The sequence below is a fragment of the Styela clava genome, chromosome 13 (assembly GCF_964204865.1).
Source record: "Styela clava chromosome 13, kaStyClav1.hap1.2, whole genome shotgun sequence".
Taxonomy (NCBI): domain Eukaryota; kingdom Metazoa; phylum Chordata; class Ascidiacea; order Stolidobranchia; family Styelidae; genus Styela; species Styela clava.
Window position 1 is genome coordinate 15,206,387 of NC_135262.1, and position 27,219 is coordinate 15,233,605.

General features: G+C 33.3%; 2 protein-coding genes across 3 annotated transcripts; one reads left to right on the top strand and one right to left on the bottom strand.

Moving 5' to 3' along the window:
* Positions 1–1,512: 1,512 nt before the first annotated feature.
* LOC120332929 (cilia- and flagella-associated protein 337-like) lies at positions 1,513–19,352 on the bottom strand. 2 transcript variants are annotated; one of them, XM_078119321.1, is made up of 24 exons: positions 18,468–19,036; positions 17,220–17,341; positions 16,181–16,329; positions 14,975–15,121; positions 14,579–14,686; positions 13,705–13,888; positions 13,087–13,271; positions 12,777–12,965; positions 12,261–12,452; positions 10,721–10,814; positions 10,419–10,585; positions 10,096–10,260; positions 8,967–9,116; positions 8,050–8,100; positions 7,838–7,962; positions 7,554–7,693; positions 7,135–7,280; positions 6,159–6,376; positions 5,491–5,552; positions 5,285–5,380; positions 4,617–4,852; positions 4,259–4,408; positions 3,962–4,022; positions 1,513–2,227 (listed from the first exon to the last, which is right to left on the bottom strand). In XM_078119321.1, exons 1-24 carry the CDS (start codon positions 18,530–18,532, stop codon positions 1,965–1,967), a joined length of 3,465 nt encoding a protein of 1,154 aa, XP_077975447.1. In that variant the 5' UTR covers positions 18,533–19,036; the 3' UTR covers positions 1,513–1,964. The 2 variants fall into 2 exon arrangements, with proteins under 2 accessions (XP_077975447.1, XP_039256207.2); XM_039400273.2 differs by lacking the exon at positions 18,468–19,036 and adding an exon at positions 19,082–19,352 and having other exon boundaries at positions 1,518–2,227.
* A 1,733-nt stretch (positions 19,353–21,085) lies between these two features.
* On the top strand, positions 21,086–26,509 carry LOC120332146 (uncharacterized). The gene is made up of 8 exons (XM_039399328.2): positions 21,086–21,245; positions 21,501–21,617; positions 22,034–22,198; positions 23,983–24,105; positions 24,375–24,542; positions 25,135–25,368; positions 25,653–25,820; positions 26,174–26,509. Exons 1-8 carry the CDS (start codon positions 21,191–21,193, stop codon positions 26,242–26,244), a joined length of 1,101 nt encoding a protein of 366 aa, XP_039255262.2. The 5' UTR covers positions 21,086–21,190; the 3' UTR covers positions 26,245–26,509.
* The last annotated feature ends 710 nt before the right edge of the window (positions 26,510–27,219 follow it).

Here is a 27,219-nt window from a genome sequence, read left to right on the forward strand (position 1 = left end):
AACTAAAGAATATATTACACAATCAAGCAATCTCGTTATTATTAGAGACTTTGAAGCTGACAGTTAAACGAAACCCAGTTTCGGCACGCGCGGAGTCATGGGGAACAACAGCCACAACTCCTACACTACATATCAGGAATGAATGGGTAAACAATTCTATTTTTTTTTTCAATTATAATTAATTATCTTACAATTTTAAATAAGCTCGCCGCTATGACTGTGGGTCATAGATATGTATTCAACGTCTTCAACGGGGAGAAAGTAAGGCAATGACTAATAAAGTAAGACGAGATGAGGGAAAATGAAGTCCTCGGTGGCCCGGATTATTACATGGATAGTATTTAATATATTATCACATATTTATTCGCTAATGAAAGAAAGAAAATTATAAATCGCGTAAAGTAAAGTTAAAACTTTACGAAAAATAGAGCCAAAAACACATGATGAATTCGCTGTGTTTAGCAATGTTATATACGACCATAAAGCTGGCATGAGTGGAAGCTCTGGAAATTATCTGCCGTTCCACTGCTGATAAATTATTGCCATAGTTTCCATGTTTTGTCACATAATGACGACTAATGTTGTACTCGTTTAATACCGCAACACTTTGACCACACAGTAAACTTACTACTTTGTTGCCAAGTTTGTTAAAAAAATACCTCAGTATCCAATTGTTAATTGCTCGACACCTTTACGTTTCTTGGGATATTCCATGGGTAATAAAACTTAATATAAAATCTAATTTCTAAAATTTATTTATATTTAGAATATAACTGATAACAGTAGTGGAAAATGTTTGCAATGCTCTCTGCTTTGACCGTATATTGTTTGTTTTTATCACCAGCTCGCACTGACAGTGCGGTGAGAATAGAGCGATCGGCAACTTTCAGGAATGATGCGTCGGACAACATTACAAAGTGTGGTTGGATACAATCAGCGGGCCGGTGAAAGTCTCGTCGCGGAACGGACCCGGCCTTTACCAGAGTGTAGCTATATTGGGTAGGGCTATTTATCACTGGTTAGATTTCGGATAATAGGGTCACTGCCTTTCTGTAGGCCTAGTGTGTATGTATGGAACTTTTAATAAAACAAAATAGGTTTACCCTCATTTTCACTTTCAGTTCAAATGCAGTAATGGACCTATATATCAACTTCTAAGCATGTGTGAAAGCTACACATCTAGCTGGAATATATTCAGAAAGAAAAGGTAATTCCAGTAGTATATCTTTCTTTAATGCTACAATACTTATAATATAATAATTCCCAATATGGGAATCATTACTCTTGCTACATCAGATCAGGAAGCGTTTAGATTATGTTTTCAAATATTCCATATCTGATACAACAACATACAAACTATTTATCAAAGGTGTATATTGATTTTTTTTAACATCTAAGAAAAAACGAGTTTACTAATTATTGCGACATTCCGTATAAGGGTTGACACGAACCTTAGCTAACACCCTCAATTCTATCATTTATTTCAATCCACTTTGGATTCTCTGTTGACCACCCCTCCACAGTCCATAATTGAGATTGAACCATTTTTTGTGAAAACTTTGTTGACTTCACATTTTGTAAAATTACACAACATAGGTATGTTTTATCAAAATAGTAGATCATTTAAAATTGAAGTGCATTTATATATATTAAAATATATAGTCAAGAAAATATCGATAGCATGACTTGAACTTGGTAAAAATATAATTCTATTTCATTACAATATAAAAACGCGGCTTTGAACATTTAAAAAATAAAACTGTATTGTTATATAATGTGGGTATAATAGGTATAAGTCAAAAATTCTGTCGAAAATTTTTATAAGAGATGATGGAGATGCGACCGACATGTCGACTCGTAGATCAGAATCTTACATATAAATTTCTGATATAGAAAAAAAACAAAATATTCCACAAATATTTTTGCGTGAATAAATTGATTCTTTTACTTAGTCATTGCCTGAATTATCTACTTCCACATATTGATGAGGACGTCGATCTGCTTCCGGTAACCGGTCGATCGCTCGCAGAAGTCCTAGATGAAGCTCGAGAAGTTATTGGAGGAAGAAAAGTCCCTCTACGTGGTGATCCATGACGTAAATTCCGCCTGGATGAGAGTTTTCTTCCTTGTCGGTCTACCCCAACTGCCGATTCACTTTCGTCACCAACTTCCAATAAGTTACTCAAAGGTAGTTTCCCTAGGTCCTTTTCGGATAAGCATGCCATTCCTAAAAATATAACAATTTTGAATATCAATTTTGCGCAATCCAACATAAAAAATGATACAAAATCCTCCACAGAGACTGAAAGCTGTTCTTGGCCATCTGAATTTGGATCTAGCTGGGTTTAGATAGCTGAAATTAGTCTACTTTATTTTTCACTCCATAAATTAATGCTCCTTATTATATTAAGGCTTAGACTGGAGGCTGAGACGTTTGAAAAAAAAGGCCAGTGAACTATTTATTTATTATTGCTTGTTATTTTCCTTTTCAAGGGCTGAGTAAAAATTCTTAATTGTATTTTAACCTGTACCACCAAAAAGTGGAAGAATTATCAATCCCATAGGTTAGAACAGTGGTTCTCAAAATGGGCGAAAGAGATGAAACAGGCGACAAAAAATTTAAAGGGGGCGACAGGGGGCGATTGCGCATTCTCGAAAAATCAAATATGGTTAAAATCGCCGAAAGTTTTCTTCAGTATGACGAGGGTAATTAGGCCGTAAACATTAGCATTACCGTTATATTGGTAAACTATATTTCCGCGAATTTTCCCTATCTCACAAGCATTCATTCCCCTTGGACATGTGCCAGAGGAAGTCGATGAAGAGTTTTTTCTAGTTCGTAACTGAGCATAAACTGTGGAAAACTCGTTATTATGCGATCATCTAAAACGAGACGACAAATACAACCCCTAAGGATTCAATAAGCAAATCTCATTTTATCTGGAAAATTAGAAAAAAAGAATATTGAGAATAAAAAGCGGTGTCATATTCTATGTATATATATATGAAACATAAAAAAAGCATAAATTTTGTGTTTGAAGTGCCGCAACAGAATAAAAATTCTTTTTTAGACGTGGTTAAATCGAAAAATTTCGGAATTTTCGATCGGAAACTATACCGTAATCATCTGAAGTTGGTCCATTCCATTATGCATAATCCAATTACGAACGAGTCGCACGCATACAACTTCTTTCCTTATTGTGATAATGATATAAAACTAATAAATTTTATCGTCGACCTTGAAATTTTGCTAACGGCGATATTTTGAAAATAATCCTGAGCGGCTCAAATTTAACAAATTACTAAGATCGCAAAATGTGAATCAATTCTACTTATAATCCGGCAGTATACCACATATTTTTATGTGCGCAGATTGCAGTTAAGAGCAATAATACTTTTAAATTATTGTAAATAGGTGTAACGGCAAGTTATGTTGAAAATAATTAAATTATTATAACAAATCCTTGTTATTACTCGTATCGGCCATGAACCGTCTATTTTGCGCAACAGAAAAATCATCATTGGCAAAAAAAAAACGGCAATTATCGCCACTCTAACATCTTTTTTGGTAAGAACGCGGTCATCAACTCGAAGGATGATGAAAGTGATGATTTGACATTGCACCTGACTAAATGTCTTCAAATGAAAAACTATTTTGAAATTTGGAAATCCGTCTTATTAAAAACATCATGCACCATGATTAGTCTATTCGTTTCATAGATTTACAATAAATTTGCTTGTAACTTCATGTTTCGTTGTAATGCTGGGGGGGGGGGGGGGGGGGGCAATGATAACGTAAAAAGTACTGTGGGGGGGGGGGGGCGGACGACGGTGCAAAAAGGTTTTGAGAACCACTGGGTTAGAATACCGTTTCGTTTTTAAAATACTTTAAGCAAAACGCAATGAAGTTTTTCTGTCTCATATTATTGCTGATATTAACAGCAATATGAATATACATTACCTCGATCTTGCATACGTTGAGACATAGGTAGGCCCGACGAAAAGTCTATTTTCTTGGTGTCCTGTATGTTAAAAAGATTGAGTTTAAGAATTTTACAATATTGCATTTTTTGATAAGTATATATATATATACTAAACAATGGGATTACATACCAGAAGTGTCTCCATAGACATACAAATAGATAGGATATGAATTTCATATATATATATTCCGGGTAATTTTAGTAGGTTGAACAATATTGCAGAATCCGATATAGTTATGAAGTTTGAATATAGTGATGGATAAAAAATTTGATACCGGTATAGATAAAGCTTGGAATGGAGAACATAAATTTCCGAATCTAGAAGTTGTGTTTCGGTCGATATATCCAACTCTGTATCGTCTTTCTTGTCTGGTGACTGTCCGTCGAGCAAGATGTTTTTCTGCTTTTTCACCAAGTATTTTTTCCTTGAACATGAAAAAAAATTTTAGGTAAACTTACGTTTCGAAAAAGGTAATATATAAAATGGAAAAGTATGTGAACAAATTCGCCATTTTGTCGCAATTAGGATGTTTAAATTTTAAAAAATGTTGGCATCCTACTTATGTAAACACACTATTGCGCCGTGACTTTGTAAATGTACTTAAGGTCGTTTTCATTTTTAATTTTGAGTACCTTCGGAAGTTGAAATTGGCCAATAGTAGTAGATCTAGATTCTTTCCATTTCAGTCTTGTTTTTTCCACGTTTCTTGGATTCCCACTCACGTCAGGATGAGACGTCATACGTCTCTGATTAATTCTTGTAGAATCCTGTGGAGGAGCTGTCGCCATTTCGACTTGGTTGAGTTTGTCGTTGTCTTCGTCCACTTTTGGAAGTGTAAATTTAATCGGCGTGTTCTCCTGTTTCGTATCTAATAGAAATGAAGTAAAACAAACAATACCCTTGAATAACTTGCTTCGAAATGCCAAAAAAACGGGAAATATGGGATACATTTCAGGCATTTTGATTGGGGTTTTTCAACGAAGTGACGATTATGGTTTTGTGTTCGTATCGTTCGAATAGTCGACTTGAATCAGTAAGTGATCATTTTAATTAAAGCATGTATTATTTTATTTTTTTAACCTATAAAGCAACTTAAGTACGTAACTTTTCGTGATTGTATTCTTAGCCCCACAAACTCTGCATTTCTCATCGTAGACAACTTCTTTGATTCAAATATTTATCTTTTAAAGGCCAGCGCTAACTAGTTCAGACTCAAACAATAATGATGGTGCATTCCATGGAAGTGATCATCAAAAGTAATAAAACTGATTTTCATCGTATTTATTAAATCCAAGCCTACCCTCGGACTTTTCTTTGTTTTCTTCAATTTCTTTCTTCTCCTCAGCTGCACCAAGCTCATGTAAGTTTTGTTCGGACGATGATTTTGTTACTTCAGCTAAAATATTGAAACAAAATTCTTCATTACAATCGTGTTTTGCTTCACTTTTGAAGTAAGAGTTGAAATCCATAATTGAAAAATGGAAGATAAATATTTAAATAACTTACTCGCTAAATCAGGCAGTGGATCAATAATTGGGACATCTTCGACAAGTTCGCCCCATGGGTTTCTGCAAAAGATTTTGAACACTCAATAACTCTTTTTATAATGTGTACAAAGCATCAAACTTGTTGATCATATTTGTCAAAATCATGCCCAAAGAAACATAATTCTTCTTTTTATAAAATATTAGAAATAAATAAGAACAGTATACTTGCAATATAAAAGCATATAGTATATTTTAGTGACAGTTATGATAAAATTTCCAAATCTATTACTGGGATAGAAAAGAAATTATACGACTTATATTATTATGTGAAACCACAACTTATTGACTGGAAGCTTGTTCAGATTGGGTATATATATAGTAGTCTACATACGGTTAGACTCTTTATACTATATGTAGTTAGATATATAGTTTAAATCAGAACGTATGTCATTGTCAAATTATTAGGCACTGAAGTAAAACCATCTCCATTCGGAAACATACATATTTAAAATAAGGTCTTTTTGCAATCGATCACTTATGATGGGCCAGGAATTCATTAATGCGACTCCAAAAAATTTAAATTGTATAACTATACAATTAAGAAAACAGAGCAAATTGTGAAATTTTCGTAAAATATCAAGTTTCAACCCTTATTCTTTGATGTCAAAACGATTCTTTGAAAAGTACCTTGGGTGTTGAAAAGTAGCAGGACGTTTTAGGTCCCATTTTCTTGACTGTCCAAATGTACCAACAAACTTTCCTTCTAAAGTCCATAATCTTGCTGTTTTATCTGTTGATGACGTCACCAGCAATCCTTGGAGTTCATAGTCGATGTAATTAACGTTAACGATAGACTTGTCGTGTGCTTTCCAGCGATATTTTAGTGGAGGTTTTGTTGTCACGCACTGCACAAATTTTTTGGTTATATTAAACAATGATCCTATGTTTTATACTAACTCATATGTCAAACATATCCTAAGTTTCATTTGTAGCTATCAGTATTAGATTGTAGGCTACTTTGCAATCAAAGAATCGGACAGGATAGCGTAGAATTAACTCTTCTTATTTATCACGGAGAGAAGAAAGTGGTTAAGACGGATAAAGTGACGAACCAACTTCTCTTATATTAATGCCATTACCTGAACGGATTTAGGAACAGGTAATAAGTTGAACGTTCCGGATTATTCAGATTGTTTGTCGAAACTTATAAAAGACCGGCGGTTACTACTCTATTGAAGTATTGAATAGGAATGCATTGGTTCTTCCGTGTATCTTTTTCTTTTATTATTATTATTATTATTAGGAGGAGGAATACAAAGCACTTTGCAAAATAGCATTTCGTGCTGAACAATAAAAAATATGTCACACGAATGTGGTGAAAAAAAAACACTTTACATTATTTTATTGCAGTAAAATTCCACACACCAAACCACGTTATTTTATCAATTCTCTACAGCGATTTTTGCCATGCCGTGAACCGGTTTGTCAACAACTGTGTTGCTGTCAGTTTTTGTTTTGAATGTATCTTCAACTTCCTACGGTTAGACATTAATTTGTAAATTTTTCACAGGTAATTTTTGCTTAAGTGGGTGAAAACTGTGCAACAATCATCTATCTGATTGTTAAATCTATCTTAGGCCTGATGGAATTGTATCTCAGATACCTCGGATATATCACATAGACAGTGATTTGAAATGTCCCAGACCGTCACATTGCCCTCACTGTCCCCTGTAATCAGAACCGAATTGTCGGGCGAAGTTGACATTCCCAAAACTGACAAATCTGATTTTTCTACAGCTGAGAATTTTCCTAAAATGAGAGAATGAATAAGAACTAACATGGATCAATAATAAGTGAAGAGTTACGAATAGAAGAAAATAGAAAATACAGAAAGAGCAAAATAAGTGACAAAAATAAAGAGGGGAGGGTATTAGGAAGATGAATAATCGGATAAAATATGAAAAATATGGCCCGTGTAGGAGTATGGTGAGAATTGTTTCGAATGGGGAAGAGTAGAGAGTAGGAGTAGTAAAATAACAGGAACAGAAAACAATGAAAGACTAAGAAAAGGGGAATACGTACCAAGTAAATTATTGTGACCAAATACACACCACATATGAATTATCCCACATTCACTGCTTAGCAGGACTGCACCGTTCTTATATTTTTTCGCAAATCTATCTTGAAGAAATAGAAGTTTTTCAATCGGTGCGGACCTTGCACTGAAAAAAGAAATTGTTCAACTGAAGTTGTTCTCCTTCCAACAAGAAATATATATATATATATATTTTGAATCTTTCGGTATTTTAGCCAACAAGCATTTCAATCCAATCATTTATCTAAAAACTCACAATGAAATCGTTTACCTGCTTCCATCTCTAAGCTTTGTCGTGATCTGTTGTGTTTCTTCGTTCCAAACAATTATAGTTCCGTCATAACTTCCGGTTGCTAAATAATTTGGGTCACAATGATCCATTGTCAATATATCATCCTGAAGTGGTCAAAATTATATTTTGTTTAAATACAAAAATATAAAACATTAACCATAAGCTGTATGTACATTCTACGTTATACTCACTTTATGAATCTGTCCGCTTTTCCAATTTGTACTCGCAGTTACGTATACTATCTGCAATAAAATATGCGAATATATAAATTCTTATTCGAGTCTGTAATAGGACTCCTATTTATTTTTTATTAATACTTTGATCATTGTTATTTCTCTGTATTTTATTATCATAATCTTTGAGTGAGATATCTAGTTTCAATGAGCCATAACGTTAAGTATGAAGTTGATGTTTTTGATTTGATCATATAATTTGGACCCTTTCAAGTGGCGATGAGACAGCGAAAGCATGAAATTTTGATAATAACAGAATTGAAAGGTAATATATTCAAACCTCCTTCAAAGCAGTCAGATAAATTTGCCGCGATTAATGTATGGTTACATGGAACGCCGAAAGAAGTGATGCAGAATGCTCAACATAAATTCACGAGAAAATTCATTGATCGAAATTCTTGAAGCGATCCTTGATAACATTTACAGTCCATACACAATGACGTAAGACGTTATTTTGTTGTTTTTCCTTATTACTATCACTAATATCACAGGAGCCAGTTCATCAATATCGTTAAGACGTTATGGTATACTCCATGTGCCTATCGATTGTGCATCTATTTTCGAGGATGACTATAATCTACACACAGCGTGACACCTCAAATGCGGGACTCATAAATATGTTTAGAACTTCTATTTATTAGATTTCGTTTATGCTTAAACTTGTGTTTGTATATAATTGTACCCGAAAACGTCCAATATTCCTGATATTTTTGGGTACAATCATACACAAACAGAAGTTCAAGTATAAACAAAATCGGATAATTTACTCCATTTTCACGGAAGTTATCCATTTTTGGGGTCACCCTTGTATATCCAATATCATATCGCTCTGATTGATAAAAGTTACATAAGTACCAAACGTCAATAAGACTTACATCAGGATCCGAATCGTCGTACAATGTAATGCATCGACTCCAACCAACAGCAAGTATTTTTTGGTCCTGAAAGGACATAATACCAGTAACCTCCGCTTCAGTAACAGATTCAAACTCGTGTAAACAGTTTCCATTTTGAAAGTTCCACGCCTGTTAGATTATGCACAAAAAGAAAATATTTTATAATCGGTTTTTTTTTCAGTTCCAAGTTAGAAAATTAAATAAATTTAAAACTTAAGGAAATGCTACCTAGTTTTGGTTTATTTATGTAAGTTTAATTTGGTTTACGTCATCGGGCAATTGATAAGCTCAAATTTCCGATTATTACCTAGATAATTGTATTTGAATAGATTTAATTGTAATAATTATTTTAAAGGCATATATTATTAACGCCTCAAAATTAGCATTAACTATATCTCTAATGTTAAACAATTTAACGTTCATAAGATTTGATTTATAAATAACAACGTAACTCTGTAATAATTAAAATTCGCACTTCTATGTATAGTTTTTACCTTTTTTCTATATGTATGTGTTTCAATCAAAGCATTTGAAGACGTTTATGTCTAAAGGATATGATGTTTAATTTAAAATGTTTTATCCTAATAAAATTACGGCTTTTTCCGGTACTTTTTTTTAGCTCAACCAGCTGGTATTAGTTTAATTAAGTCGGGAAGTAATTAGCACGTGATTGAACATATTTAATCTGAATAGTCATCATTTTTTTTAATTATTGGTATTAACTTATTTGTACGGGAACTGGGTCATAAAATTACTGTATGGCATTTGCAGAATTTTTCACATTCAAAGATAGAACTTTTAAAATCAATTCATGGAAATCGTTAATAAATGTTATAATGTTTATTGCTAATTTGTACCAACAATTTGAAATCTAGGATAATTTCATTCTGGGCTGCCTAATTTGTTTACATAAAATGTTCCTATCTTTTTAACTTGGGATTTTTATTAAGAATATTTCTGTAAAATTTTAGTTTTGTGTATTTCCTAATCAATTAAACAGGTTAAAACTGCTCCAAAGTCATGATTCTTTATTGTTTTTCACTTCGTTGGTCGCCCATGATGATTACTTTTTAGAGCAAATTGACATGAAAATTATTAAATTATTCACCTTCATTGATCCATCTCTTGCACCCGTGAAAAGTCGCCTGTATGTCTTATCAAAAGATAAACACGTGATTTCTTCATTCTCGTGAGCGTTGCTGAATTTCAGAGATCTTGTTCCATTTTCTACATTCCACACTGTGACAGTTGAATCGTCAGCTGCTGTTACAACCTGTAAAATCAATGAATTTTATATAAAACTTTAATGAGATATTTGTGAATATAGTCAATACACGGGAAAAGAGTATTACGACGGAAAGAGGGAGAATAAATAACGTTTTCAGTATAGACTAGTTATAGAAACATTCAATTTAAAATATGCCTTCATACCTGATGAAATAGATCATTATATATTGCATTGCATAACGCCGCTTTGTGAGTTGTTGGGGCTTCAGGTGCTGGTTCTAATTTTCCCATTTTCAACAAAGCTATACAATCATTGCACGAAACTAACATCAGGTTATGTGGTCGCTCGAAAAGGCTTATGGGAAATTCGCCTGCAATGTGATACAAGTTTTATTTTATTACTGTTTGTGCTATGAGACTGGAAACAGTGTAGAATGTTTCAATATTTTGTGACAATGCCAAATTTAAACAAAAAAAAAGATTATTTCTGGAGTGAGCACACTCACCGTGATCTGGAATACGGCCTGGTTGTACTGATGGGATTTTCAGTGTTATAGTTTGTATACAATAATGTTCCTTAATATCCCATACCTTGATAACCTGTGTAAATACCAAATACAAAAGTACATTCAACAAGCAATAATACATCAAATCGTGGACGTATCATTTGAGAAATGAGTAATTAGAGACGAAGTGGATCTATGGATCGTTTTATTAAATTGTTGCTGTTATTTTTATTCTGTTGTGCTTTTCTCTTTAATTATTTGATCAAATGCTTCTTTCCAATGGTTAAAGATTGTTGTTGTCGCTAGAAGGCTGTGGCATTTGTTTTTCACTTTATTGTGTGTATTCAGTATTATTGAAAATTGCGCACCGTGTGGCGGTTCCGCGGTCGCATTTCAGCGATTTAGGGGTCAGCGGATTAGCTACTTGATGACAGGAAAGACTACGGCTAGTGAGAAAGATATGATTCTACTTTGTTTTGGTTTCGTGTCCATACATTTGAGCATTGCTCTCCTGCAATTCAGAATAATAATGGTATTCGGATTAATAAGCAAACCAATCATTCATGTTTTCATAAGTTCTATGTTAAGTTATGAGACTTTCCAAAAATAATCGAACGAAACTTTTTTCTACGTTAATTGTAATAGCTTCTAAAGTTTCCACACTCAGGTCACAGACAATTAATCAATTTTAATTTAGAAATACCTTTACTATAACATGGATGAACACTACAATTGTTCTAACATTCCCAATCACCCTGTAATCAGGAAACGGGTTAGTGGAAATGATCAATTATGGTTTATGGAGAATTCCAACTCAAGCCATATTTGTTATTATTCGTTCTACGTTGCCGTAAGTTTATTCAACTTTTTATTAAAAGCCTGTGTATTCTAATTATGAGCTGGGGTTACGCGAGACTACATACATACCTATGCTTCCTCTATGCCTTCATGCTATAGAGGATCAGTATAGAGCAAGGGTACTTTAGCATGAATAAACATGACTTTACTACGCAATTCAAGTGCCCTGCTGCACACTAACGTTTTCTGGGACGTTTCGTCTGACGAAAGTCAGACTACCTCAGACAAGCATTTTACAGCAAATACATTCTACAGAATTACATTTGTGTTAGTGTGCAGCAGGACTCTTGAATTGCCTGTGTATTGTGTTGCATTATCTCATTCTTTCATTTTTGCTTTGCGATCGTATATATTCAGACGAAATGTAAACACCGTTCAATATTAAGGGGGTGCAGATCTTTGGCCACTTGTGAAGGGAACACAATGGGAAAGGGAAAGTTTTTAAAAGCTTTGTTTGGTTTGTAAACGATAATGTGGGCCGGATACATACAAAGTCTTTTTTGAAGATTTAAACCTTTGTTTCGCCGTAAAAACAAACATAGTATATATCGCGATGTTTTATATTTTAGGTTTCATATACGACATGAATATATTTTCCACATTTGACGAGTGGGTATGGCAATTTCCAAAATAAATCTATTAGTAATGATGGAATTCTATCAAATTAATAAAAAGACTTTACCGCGTCTTTTGAATAGCTGATGATCTGCGCATAAGAACGGTTGATGACAACATCACATATTCCTGTACTGTGGCCTTGAAGTAAACATATTGGTTTAGCTTCAACGTATGGATTCCAAATTCTCACAAAATGATCCAGACTACCCGTAACCAAAACGTTTAGACTCTTGCTGTAGTCAAAACATTCTACCCCCTGAAATAAATAAATTTCTTTGTAAATGTCAGCTTGTCCAATTAGAATCTAGTTCCGTTAAAAAAAACAAGTGCAGTGTGACAATGGGTTGTTTTTATATTAGATTTGTGAATGGTCGATCAAGTGATTGATAAACGTATGGATTCGAGTCATTCACGCTAGTGCAAAATTTTCTATTGTTTATATATATTGTCACAGTTCTGTTTCAACGCTCATAATTTGCGCAAGTTTTAAAATTTTCTTATTTGTTGCAGAAATAAAACGAAATCTTTTTCATTTTTAAAAAAGATTGAACAAGGCAAGCGTATAAAGGCATATTATTACCTTATTTACTTTGTAGATATATGTCTTCTTTTTCTTTTTCAAGTCCATGAGAACCACGGATGTGCTTGACGACACTGATGACGAAATGATGACGTCACCGTCAGCTACGTACATCACTCTTCGAATAACTTCTTCATGAATATTGGGAATAAACTCATATGTAACATATCGTTTGTGTTCCTTTATATCCTTGAGTGAAAACGGACTTTTATTCAGAAATGATTCTATTGCATTGATTATTTGCTTGACTATCCTCCAATAATATTAAGGTACGTAACAATTACAATATAAAAGAATAATACATACTCACATTGAAATATACTCTTTGTGTCCCTTGTTGCGGACTGAATGGTTTTTCAAAAAGTCTGGATTGCGGGAAATGAAAATGAAGAATATGGACAGATCCAGTGTCATCACCAAATAATAGCATTGAATGTGAATTTGTTGCATTTTCGGCATACCAGAAATTAACACAGTTGGGAACATCTGGCAACGCTGTTCCAAGAATAGTTTTTAGATGTAAAAAGAGAATTAATTTGTGCAACCAAAAAGAAGAAGAACTGAATTGCCGATGTAATTTTTTTTAAACCGCATTCGAAATAGTACACTTGAGTTTTAAACACGTAGTTTTTTAATTGTCGTTTTTAGTTTTTTTTTTTTTTTCTATAAATATTTGATAAATGCTGAGTGGCAACTCAAACACAATAATTATTTGTAAAAGACCTTATTTTATATCCACCAATATGGTATTTAAGGCATTTTTACTCAGTGTCTATCAAGCAAGCTGATCGATCGCTAACAGTTACGTAATAGAAAATTATATCAGCATTTCGTCAAACCTCAAATGCAATCTCGAGGCAAGGTTTCAATCCACCGCCTTACATATCGGTATCATAAACCGATTGTTTATGCTCAAAATTAGCCTTACCATACAAGCAGAATTCTGCGTAGTAAGTTGCGGTTGAAGTATCATAAAAATAGATTTCTCGGCTAGTTGTAGTCAGGGCAAATTTTTGTGCGTTTCTCATATAGACTCCATCAGTCACCCACGTATGGCAACGACGCCGTGAAACTGCATCGTCAGCGCTGAAATTCGATCCAAGTTTGTAATTCTACAAAAGCAAAACATATTTGTAAATCAAATATATATATCAAAATTTTATGATTAGTTGATTTCAGATATAAATTCAACAAATTCAAATTCAGAGGACACTTTTCCAAAAACTTGTTTCTACGCTGACGCATAAGAGCTATAGAGCTACAATATTTGATGAGAAAGCAAACCGGCGTAGCGTTTACGAGTGTTTGGGGCGTGAAAACAGTCTTAACTACTATAACTGCATAAGATGATCTACGCGCTGGTCTTAAGGTTATCGATGCTATCGTATTCAAAAGCATACAAAATCATATTTAATTTCAGTTTGAGATATTGAGATTTCAACGATTTCATCATATCATTTAATACCTAGAATTTGAAATTGCCCATAATTTACTGACATTTCGCGTCTTTCGATCCATCCATTTCGCCGCCTCAGTACCATAATATACAAACCTTTGTGTCGTAACAATAGAATCATAAAGTATTCTTAGCGTGCCAGTGTTTTTTTTTTCGACTCTCCCGTCAGCAATGTTTTCACTTTAATTTGAGAGAATGCGACCTTGCTCTGAATTGTTTTAGCACATTAGAGCTCTGGGAAGTTATAAACATTAATAGTATATCATATAAACGATTGTTCTTTGTGACATATAAATTTGCATTGGAATTACAATTAAAGTACAAACGCACAGAATTTGATACTTACCTTCAACAGACGAAGTTCTGTGTCGTAGACACCAATATCACCCACTTTACTGATATTCACTATTCGGGTTGGATTTTCAACCAACAACATTTTAGTTGTTGTTTCTTGCTGTAAATTAGGATTTGAGAAATTGACGACGTTACGTTATAAGGTAACTTTAATTTTAATAAGAAGTATCGCATTTTATATAAACAACTATGAAAATTGGGATAAATATATACCAGTTGAACTGTTGAACACGTGCCATATTTTCTTATTCCACCTGGGGGCTGGTCAGAGCAGTTAGTATCTCATTATTAACATAAATTATGTATCTTATATCGCAAAGCATGTAAACTATTCTAAGTTGAAGTATGTAAGTGGCACCCAAATTTCCGATTAAATGTATACGGTTACCTTATTATGATAAGCTCGTTTTACTATTGCTTCCGTAGTGAAGGGTTTCAATTTCGCATTTTGTATATGCTCCAGTTCTCGCATTTGTAAGAGCATATAAGTGCAAAATTCATTCCAATCAACGTATCCATCACAACCCGTATCAACCTTAAAAGGGAAGATAATTGAACGTGAATTCATTACATATCATGTGTTTTTAAATTCATCGAGTTAAAAAAGGCATCCTTTTCTATATGCAAATGCCCAACACAATGTATCCTTTAAAAAAAAGTATATCAACATGACGTAATTGAGACGATATACCGTTACTTTCGCGGTTTTAGTCGCGATGAAACTGGCTTGGAAAGCTTGAAAAATCTTTTTGAATATGATATTTTCATTTTTGCTCCAATAAAATTAAATATCGTCATTTGTTGGCGACTGCATGTGTCATCAACCCGTGGCCGCCGTCGGTGGAAGCCAACAGAGTTTGACCGAACGCTCGTGATGATTACAAGCATGACGATTTGTCTTAACAACCGTGCAAATTTTTTTTTTTTATTATTGTTTATACCATTAGAAGTTACGGAGTGGTCTGCTACAAACAGGTTTTCTTTTCCGGAAAATGGTTACGTGTTAAATTAGATGGACTGAACTACATGTGAACGTGTAACATTAAATATCAACATAAATTCATAACGATTTAGAAAATCTTATTTAAAACAATATCAGAAATAATGAAACATCAACTACATTCTTCCTGTTCTTTCCTAATTGGTCTAAAACAAAACAATTCTACGCTGCATGTACCTCAATACGTATTCGAAAAACTGAAAATTTCATAAATGGGATTGGAAACATCGCAATAAAAGACGTTATATTTACCATTTTTTTCGCACCAAACACTGGTTAATTCTTGTAAAATATGTTCCCTAACCTAAATTCCCGAATGGGTTCATAACATAACAATTAAATTAGCCAATTCACGATCAAAATAGTCAATCGCGTCTGGTTTGGCTTCATTTCTATGGTATTAGAAAAAATTAAATTGCGTCAATCGTTTCAAGTGTCGCTTAAAATTTTGAACTTGCCGAATAACAATAGAATGCGGCGTCGCATCAGTATACGAATCGTTATATATGGTTAGTGTTAACCTGCATGGCAAAGGTGATTATCTAGTAAGCTAAAAGCAAATTACCCCGCCAACTTTATAGCCGGACAACTAACCTTGTAAAACAACATTTCCATTTGATCATTCCATTTTTTTGTTCCCAACATGGATGATATTATTACTTTAAATTCTGCCAAAGTCATCATTCCTGCTTTTTGTCGAACTTTTTCGGAGCTGTCATCTTTACTTTTTTGCAAAGGTATCCCTGAAATGAAAAAAAATTCAAACTGATTTAGAAATTCATTAATATTTTTTTTTAACGTACATATAGGCGTTTAATTAATATGCATATACATATAATGCTTTCAGGATCAAAAAATTAACAAAAGAAGTAACGTAGCCGTAAGAAATAACTAAACAATTATTTTAACGTCACTTCAAATTAGTTAGACACAATGGATCCCAATTACTGGTTGTGTACTCCAGTTGTGTCCTGCATACATAATTTTATCAGTTTCAGTCATTTTTTCAAATGGTAGTCCCCGAAATATCGGAAGATAAATGACTTTCTTCTTTTTACTTGCATGATGCCTAGCGTTAAAACAAGTTCCTTTATAAATGTCATTTGGGGAATGAGAAAAAAGTCTGTTTTCCAATAAAATAAAATTAGAATTGTTGATGATGACAAAGTCTCAGTCTCATGGTGTTTTTTTGAGATAATCCAAAGCAAAAGCCTGCTTTAAAAGTCAGATATCTAAAATCCGATACATCGATTGTTCAATGCCAAATATGATCCGTATATAAACTCGGTCTGAACAGCACAATCTATCAGGGGCATACATAGGCCACAATTTTATTAATATAATATTTTTTGTATTTGTCGACTTGTTAATGTGAATGACTAGAGAACCGACTGTATAAATTTACGATGACAGCACATTTCAACCCACTTACATTCGCACCCTACATTTGCACCCCTATATCCGCGGGTTCAATCTATATGCGGGTGCTAAAATCCATGGGTAGGGTTACTATGGGTTCAAATTTAGTAGGTGCAAATTTCCATGGGTGCAATAGTGTGCAGATGCAATTGTCGTGGGTTCAAATTACGGGTTCAAATGTACGTGGGTTCAAATGTAATGGAACCATATTTACCTTCATTTTCTTTGCTTTCATTCTGGTCTATACGCATAGGAACATGAGTTTGAAATTGGTGAAGTAATTTATGAAGATGATGCAGTTTTATATGTTCTTCCAGGCGAATGTGGCTGTCCGAACTATAAATATTTAGCATCAAGTATGAATTATATAAACCTTCCCCAAGAGAGGAAATATGCTGTTTTTGCGGAGTAATTTAGCTTTGTATTTGCTGTGTTATTACTAATAATATTTCTTTCTTTTATAATTACTATAAAACCTATTTATCCACACATAGACTAAATATATTATCTGAGCGGTGAATGAAGTGCAATTTGCGCTCACCAATAACTAAAAATTCATTAAAAATCGAACTATTAAGTAGGATTTTATGCAAGACGAGGAAGAGTTCCAAAGAGTTCCAAAACAAGCGAATGGAAAATTTTATGAAAAGATAATAGCACTGGTTGCGGGAGCCAGTACTGCATACTCAGACAGTGATCAGATGATACAGTATATAATAAATTGATTTATTGTCTAAAAATTTGAGCGAATAGCAACCCTTCAACATGGTTATATACGTTTATCTTCAAACAGTACCGTTGACTTGTTACTAGATTATAATGTCGGTGTAGTAGGTGGTTTATATTCACATTTGTGGTGTAATCTACCTTCTCATCCTGCGTCATTATAACCGATAATTATTACAGAACCACAAAGTCACGCGATATTCCTCTAATATTTTTCTCAACCACTGAGAAATATCGTTCGGGACAAAAATCAAAGAAAAATTGTGATTCAAACACTTCTGTCCTGAACCCATCAAAAAAATAATATGAACCTCGTGTTCAACCAGGAGCTATTGATTCAAACAGCAAATGTGATTATACTTATTGATTTTATGTCCCAATGACATGAAGATCATATTTTTTTTCCTATTTAGTTATTGTATAATACAGAAATGTCTTATAGATTAGGATGATTTTCAGGAAAAGACTTATGCCGCAAGAACTTCATGAGAAGTAATATTAGGCGTGTTATATTAAAGCGACGTCGTTTGAGAGATATGTCATGATGTAAAGTCAACAATGTTGTTCACCTTAGCAACGTACAAACGAAAGGACTTCTACGCTATCATGTACCACGCTTCGACGGTACCCAATTCGTACTATACGCGTGGATTATTTGACAGTTTAAACATGGATCTAACATAAAGTTATGTCAACAGTATGAACTAGAAGAAACATACAACTAACTTACATGTACCTGAAAAGTAGACGCATCCCTTGTGCAAATACAGAGCTAATAATGGGGAGATATGTCCACTCCATGTTTAATATTGGCAATAAAATCTATCTCTACCCTCTACCGACTTCGAAAACAGGATCCAATTTTGTGACGATATAGGGTTCCATGAAAAGGGGGAATTGTCCATATATTAACCGAAAGGTCTAAAACTGAACTAAAAGGCCTAATGCTGAAAATACAAGCCCATTCTTCCTATTATTCTGAAACCTCATTCGTTGTCCGTCCTTTTGGTGTTAACGAAAAAACAGAAATTTAAAACCAGCACGCGTCCTTTTAATTATGAAGCCACTGGTACAAAATATTGTTATAATACACAAAAGAATTGTTTAAATAACACTACTTTAATTATATACTGTACCTTTAAATAATGGAAAGACTGGATGCTACTTTGAAAACGTATTTTCAATAATAACGGTGCGAATAGATACTTAGGTAGATCTTACTTAACTTAATATTTAGAATATCTGGATTGACTATAAAACAAAGCAAGTAATGTGGTAGTGTAGAATTAGAATGTATTGAATAATTATTCTCTATGAGAAAAGATAATGATTTCTATGAATTTAACTCACCTTTTAAAACTGTAGTCACTGCTAGAAACATCACTCAGACTTGATATCGAAGTATACGAATTTATCTCCATAACTTAACTTATGTTTTAAACCCTAACATAAGCTGTTGAAAACCTAAACAGAAGTGACATTCCCATGAAATACCACCTTTATCGCCGGCGTTCGCTTGACAGAGCGTACATCGATAATAACTTCAAACTTGTTGATACCCACACAGTGTAACTTCAACAGAGATATGAAACTAGTCGATCATCGCTTCATACAACCCTATGGTAATGTCGTCATGACTTAGACAAATATACTCGATTGTTATATAAAGCATTGTTCCATCGATACTAGTTAGGCTCTTTCACTAAATCTTTTTGGATTGGTCTTTGCTAAGAGCTTGGATGCTAAAAACCTTTTATTCTCAGCTCGTTATATAGATTAAGGGCCTCTTGAGGGGCATACACAATAATAGACTTCCTCGGTTGAACATAACGCCACGGCGGCCCTTTCTGGAGCGTTATATGGAAGATAGTTTGAAGGCTGAATTTAACTTGATTTCAGCACTGCAAGGTCAGTCTCCAGTTTATCCGAACATGAGTAACATGAACATATAACTTAATATCTGAAGCGGGGCTTCTGAACTATTTTTACCAAAGATTCGAAACTTTAAAGGGGCCGGTCTTTCCAGAAATTATATTTCGACATCCTGAAACGGCTAATAAAAATTCGTTAATTAATCATGATAGCACTATCCGAATTGTTTATAATGACGTTACAGTTCTTTTCATATATATTAGTTCATATTTTATAAAACCTTGTACTTTTTTGTTCCCCGTTTTTTGAGACAAATTTTGTCCTTTTCTCGATTTTATTGGATTTGACATGATTGTAAAAAATAAGCCAATTAGTTATAATAAAATCACTTTGGCGTGAATGATAACGTAACCTAGTTTTCTGCTTATTCACAGCTATTTATAAATCTTTTTAATCGGCCTAGATTAAAAATTTCGTGATTCACTGCGATAGAACGGCAGTGAATTCACTATAATTTTCCGGCCAATAATTTGCATTAACTACGCTTGATATTGAGTAATGAAGTAACTGAAATGAAATATTAATTTGTAGCAAATATGACCCTGCGGAATAAACTATACTACTGTATCTCTTTAGAAAAGAAAATGATTCGGAAAATTAATTCTTTATAAGGCAGAACACGCTATTTTAGGCGATATGTTTAATGCATAAAAGCCAGTCTAAAGTCGCATATTTCATTTCAAGTCAGCGAGAATATTAAATTGACTATAAAAATAAAACACGATACGTGGGTACGTACGTAAAGTATGCGATGAAATGCGTCGTATTCAAACATGATCTAATTTCAGTTTTCAATTTTTTTAAATTATATATTACAAAATCGAATATGGAACCGGAATTGACGCTGATTTATCCAACAATCATTGATTTCATACCATAAATAAGTAACTGTGTGATATCTTTTGTCATGTCAGGTCTTTTCTTCTTTTAATTTTATGTCCTCCTACGTTTGTTAATAAGGAAAACAATTTTTGTCAATCACAAGAGCGAGACGGATAAGATGTAGAGCATCCTACGTTTGTTAATAAGGAGAACAATTTTTGTCAATCACAAGAGCGAAACGGATAAGATGTAGAGCATACTTGTCAAGAACATGACAGGGAGATTGCTAATGTGTTTCGCCCTTGGGCGCATCTGTTACTCAAACCATTCTGTTAACAATTATCTTCTTGATGGTTATGCCGGTGACAGCCACGCAAGGGTACACTGTTAAAAGTAATAAGATAAATTCTCATCAATACAAAAAAAACTGAAAACATATTTCAAGTTTTCAAATCGCGCCATACACGATACCTTTGTTTTTTTTCAAATCTTGCCAGTTGTTGGCCGTAGATGTATCGTGATACATAGTTGGTCTGTAATGAACCATGTGAAGCATAATGAGAAAAAAGTAGTATTTTTCTCGTTGAAGCTACGTATGAAAATTTTTGATTGTTAGCCCGGGGTTATGTTCCTTTTTGATATACTAATGTTACACTGAAACTTTTGCATTCGAATTTGGGTATCGTACATGAACGGAGAGCAAAAATGAAAGTACTCTTGCTTGCTGCTGCACTTTTATTTTCTTCGGCTTATGCTGATGGTAAGTAACGTGGACGATATATAAGCAAGTACATGTGCTTGAGGGAAGGAATTTTACTTGTCAGCAATTACACATATGTAAAAATATTGCTCGTACATGTCTGTCATTTGAATTATTCATGTTAATGGTGGAAATTCATTCTGAATATAAAATATGATTTGCTGAATCTTTCCAGTCAGAGTAACAAATATTGATGCATTATCAATCTAAACATCGTTTTTTTGTGAAGCAAAATACCCTATTAATTTTTTTAAGAGTGCGATGAGACCGCCGAATGCAATACTGGAGAAATATGCTACGAATTTGAACCAGCCTTAAAAGAGGGAGTTTGCTCTTGCCCGGGAGGTTATACAGGAGATGAATGCAAAACAAGTAAGTAGATTTTTCAAGTCCATAAGTCTTTATTTTTTAAAATCTAGAATTATCGTATCAACCAGCATTTAGTTTTCGCGGATTGGATTCTTCCTAATAACATTATTATCAAGTTCATTTACAGCAAATCACCTGCGACTTTAGTATGAACTGTGTTTTTTCTCAACACCTTGACCAAAGATTTCATACCAACTGTACTTCTAGTTCTTGGGTATTAATTTAAGTGAGCCCATTCATAATTTTTTTTTGTATTGGTGATTTGCAAATGAACAGTATCTATCAGAAAGAAAACCCTTTTAATATGAAATAAAATGTATGAATAATGTTGGTAGTATATTAATTGAAGCATTTAGCATCGAATATTGTAACCTTTTGGAATTAATTATCCTATTCTCCCTAAAATTTTTGCTTTGCAGTCGACGAAAGTAGGTACGTAGACAGCACGTGCCCTTTGCCAAAAACATCAAAATTTCCGTCACTATGTACAGTCATTGATGGATGCGCTATTGACAATAGTTGCGATTCTGATGAAATTTGTTGCTCAAATGAAAACGGATGTGGTTCTGTATGCAAAAAGAAAGGTATGTAAACAGGGTTATTAATGTTTTTTAATCACAGGAAAATGTATCACGAAGCTAGAAAAATTTAGATATTTTCAACCTAGATCTAAAAAAAATTCTTTTAATGTTAATTTTCGATATCATTCAAAATATTTATACTGTATTGCAATAATATTTATATAATTGAAACGATTTAATGGGCTTAGTAATTGCTCGACAAAAGAAGCTTGAATGAATTTGACAATAATTCATATTTGCAAATTGTCACAAACGATTTAATTATTATTTACATTAATTAAAAAATTTTAATATTCTATAACAAACAACTTAAGTAGACAAAGCTTCGTAAGTTGGATTCAATGTATTAAAATAAATAGTGGGTCTATTCTAAACTCCAAACATTCAAATAAAATAGTTAAGTACTGCATAGTGCCAGCAGATGAACCCTACAATATATTTTAGTAAAGAAAAAGCAGTCTTTAGAAATGATTAACTGAAAGTAGCCTAACATATATAAAGTAAAAATGATTGATAAAACAAATATACAATGTATCATTTTTTCTACAAGAGTGACGAAATGCCAATGAAACAGTAAAATATTGTTTTTATATGGTTTAAATCTATTAATCGTGCAATTATCGTGCACTATACCTACATAAACGGGATGGTTATGAATACATTAATGAGGTTTCTAAATAGGTATTTTTTTTATTGTTTTTAAGTCAAGATTAATTAGGGAACACGTTGAAACTGATGTCGTTCGGTACTTGGCGTAGACACCCCAAGGGCAAAACGATTTAGCGACAGTCGCGTACTGGTACTGGGTTCCATTGTAGTACAAGTACGTAAATATGTTTGTCCTCGTCCGTTCAAAAAGTAATACAATATAAATAAGGAAGTCTAAGTCAATTCAAAGTGCCATACTGCTACAGGTATAAGGTGCTACGAGAATTCAATTGTAAAAGATAAAATTTATTTAAAAAATATATTAGTTTTACAGTGACTACATTTACAATTAATTATTCGTAGTATATGTTAGAAATAACCGCCCAAAACAACGACAAATCCTCGATAAAATGATTTTCTCGTAAGAAGCAAATTCTTGTACAATAAACCGGATATGTTTTTTTGTTTATATATTATACAAAACAATTTTACTCTTGAAATTTTTCATCGTAACGGATACCTTGGTACCAGACACCGCCGAGAACATCTTGATACAGAACGCGCATATTCGAAATTTCTTATCGCATTTTCATCTATGTGAGTCCCGTCCGTGTCAGTCAGACGACATCACTAAATTCGTAAAATGCCTTGAAACTTGAAACCGTTTTTCGAACTTTTTTCCTTTCGATATGAACAAAAAAGAATACAGATAATAAAATTAGTTATAAACTTAAGGCTCCTTACTTCTAAGAACGAAAAACCAACAGAGTTATCTGCGTTTACGTTATCTGTGTTTTGAATCGAAGCATACACTCTATGTGAAACACAGTAAGGGTTTTATATCATGTTCAGGTGTTTTCCTATATCTTAGATTTTTTCGATGACGTTGTATTTCCGTTATACTTTTTTTTCATTTTTGGATTTCCAATCCTTTGCAATTAATTCAAGCTTTATTAGCACTCATTGTAAAATAATGATCTACTTTGCAGTAGGGTAATAAATAATATTTTTTGTCGTATTTTGTAAATAATGTTTGGTATCTTCAAAAATTCAAATCATATAAATTAAATAAGAAGTCACACAATTTAACACAGAACTCAAACGTTCTAACTAACTCAATTTTAATTGTTCTTGCCTAGATTGTTCCGTTGAAGCCAACAAAAAGTCGTGCACAGACCAGAATAAATTGTGCATAAATGACGCGGATGATGGATTCAGATGTGCTTGTGCATCCGGATACGCGGGCGATGATTGTAAAGATAGTAAGTTGATTCATGTTTAATCTTTTTTTTTTTTTTAAATGAAATTATGTCATGTTTCTGTAATTGGATAATTATCAAATCCTTTATTGTTGTCGCGATTTGATAAAGTAATTAAATAATTAAAATTGGTCATTAAACTGTTCCAAAAGTTATAAAACTATTTGCAATAGGTATAGTTATTACCAACGTTTTCTCTCCCTATATGTGAATGATTTCAATACGATAACCTCTTTTTGTTTATTTTTGTAACTTGCAACTTAAAACTTAAGGAGCGATGATTGACGAGATGTGCGAATACCCTGATATAATGGAGACTTGTGAAGCAATTGAACCAGGCTGCACGGCTACTAGTCAATGTGATGACGGAAAAATATGTTGTTCAACTGGTTGCGGCACAGAATGTGTGGATAAATCAACGGATCCTCCCAAAAAAGGGCGTACGTAGATAAATGCTATTCATACAAATAATTCCTTGTTTGTTAATTTTTTTCCGTGGATAGAATTTTTTTGTAAAAATATGTAGTGCAGATTGTTCAACATATATACGCATAGATCGCCAACTGACGCTTAGTATATCTCAGTTATATTAAAGTGTCATTATTTGTTCATTTTTATAACATTATGTAGTAATATGAAACGGTTGTGGTATTATGAATATTGTTATAGATAGAAATCATAAAAGAAGAAGCAGTTTCAATATAACCAATCTTTTGTGGCAATTTTCCTAATGTTTCGAATTATTTTTTCATTCTTATTTCAGTATAAATGTCTTAGCATGAAAAGCTGCTGTGTTGGTTTTATTTGGAAATAGTCTGAATGAAAGATGTTTAATGGAGTTGTCAATTTCAAAAACGTTGATGCAGATCACTTCAATATCATTGTCTAACTTAGACGCATACTTAAAAACCATAGAATTAATACACTCCTAACTATTTCAACATATAGGCATCTCGTACATCAACTACAACATATACATCAACTACTTTTATAAATTTAGATGACGGATAACTTTTTAATTTTATTTTATAGTTGATTTTGGGCTGGTCTTTCTATTATCTATGCTTGGTGGCAACAGCGGCGGTGGCAGCGGCGGACTCTTTTCTTCCGGAGGAAAAAAATGTGGACATTGTCCAGATTATTGTAGCGCGAGAAGTCACATATGTCATGGCAATCTTCTTGCAAAATGTGAAAATATTTGCGGACAGTTTTGTGATTTTGCCTTTAAAGATTACCATCACGAAGCTAAATACGTAACAAAATCGTGTAAGTTTACTGTTTTTTGTTTCAGTTTGCTGTAAAAAATATGGTGCCGGCCTCTTTTTGCTTATTTACGATATCAGTAATTTTTATTGTAATCTGGAACTGGATAGAAGTATAAAGGAACACCTTTCGCCGCTGACATATGGCTAATGAAATTATTTGCTGACAAGGTGCGCCTTCCTCAAAATATGCATGATATAATGGCGTCTTAGCTGTGGGCGTATTGTGACATATATACAAAATTCTATAAATTTTTAATTGGATATGCTATGTTTTGTCTATACCAGGTGTTTGCCCCGCCGATCGACCACCTGCCAATGTTAGATGCGATCAAGAAATTAGCTATTGCATGCAATACGAATGTGGATATCTTCATTGTCGGGTGAGTAGGTGCGGAGGATGTACAGTTGGTTGGTACGACGACAATTGGACTCAACAACAATGCCCTCAAACACGTAAGTATTTAAAAATGAAAATAAAAGAAAAATTTAGAGACTTGACTCAAAAGACTTGGAATTCTTATTTTTTTAACAATTTTACATAACTTTATTATAGATTATTCACCCTCAATTATTAGGGAATGTCACAGTAGAAGACCAACATGCAAAAGCCAAAAAAAAAAAAAATTTCCCAGCTTCATATCCTAAATATTTCCTTTTCGGCCTCATTTGGTTAAAAAATAGGAAAAAGGCATAGCCTTTCATAGATTTCACAATAAAATCGGAATGCCAAGTTGACAGAGAACACAATAGGCAAACCAGCATTTGAACATCATTGCATATTGTTATGTATATATTTTTTTCAATAGGATCACGAAGTTTCAATAGGGGTCACGAAGGTGGTCAAGGTGGTTTGTTCGGTAATCTCTTCGGCAAATAAACAGCAGAAATTGAATTGCACAAAAGAATTAAACGCTCTTTTTTATAAGAGAGTCTTTGTACGGCATATACTTTTTCAAAACTTTTTCGAAATTTCATTCTTACTACAAAGCCTTTAAATACGCAAGATTTGGAAGACTGTCGTATTTTCCGACTGAGAAAATTTGGATAACAATACAGAGCATCTTTAAGTTTTTGTCTAATGTAGAAAAATTCACTAATACTCCGACCTCGTTTATAACATAATAAAATATATTCTATATTGATCTTTGAATTTATAAATGTGTTACAAAATGTTATTTTGTATGTTTGTGATCGAGATAAGATATAGACAGTACATAACAGTCGTTCCCATCTTTACTAACCAAGCGGAGGAGAAACATCAATCAAAATAATCTTAAGGATCGGTAAAAAAAAATTGAAATAAATGGGAAATAGAAAATAACCTGTGTTTACCTAATATACTTTAATGTTTTGACAAAACTCAACTGTGTTTCCGCTGGTACATAAACCATACTGAAATAAAATCGGTTAAATCATAGGCCCATCAAATATCAACGTAATGAAAAACAAACGAAGTTCTAAAACTTATACGCTTCCACACACAACCATCTTCTATTTTTTCGACTTTGTCGGGGCTCTTGGAGCGTTTTTAAATAATACGACGCGTCCCGTTACTTTGCCAGTAATTAGGATACCATTCTCAGTTTTCTTCTTTTACTGTTTTGCTATATATAATATTTAGATTTTAGACATTTACGAGAATTACCAAACTGCTGTCGCAACGGGTCGGAACTTGGAAGGTTCGACTGCTTGTTGACCAAGATATCGTGGTGCAATCTATATCATCATTTCCAAACACCCAATTTAACGATGAAAGGTAAATCACCTAACAAAAACACGGTCATTTGGTAACCAAACGGTTAAATTTGCAGAAAAAATATACAACAAATTCGATTAGCCAAAAAGATCGAGT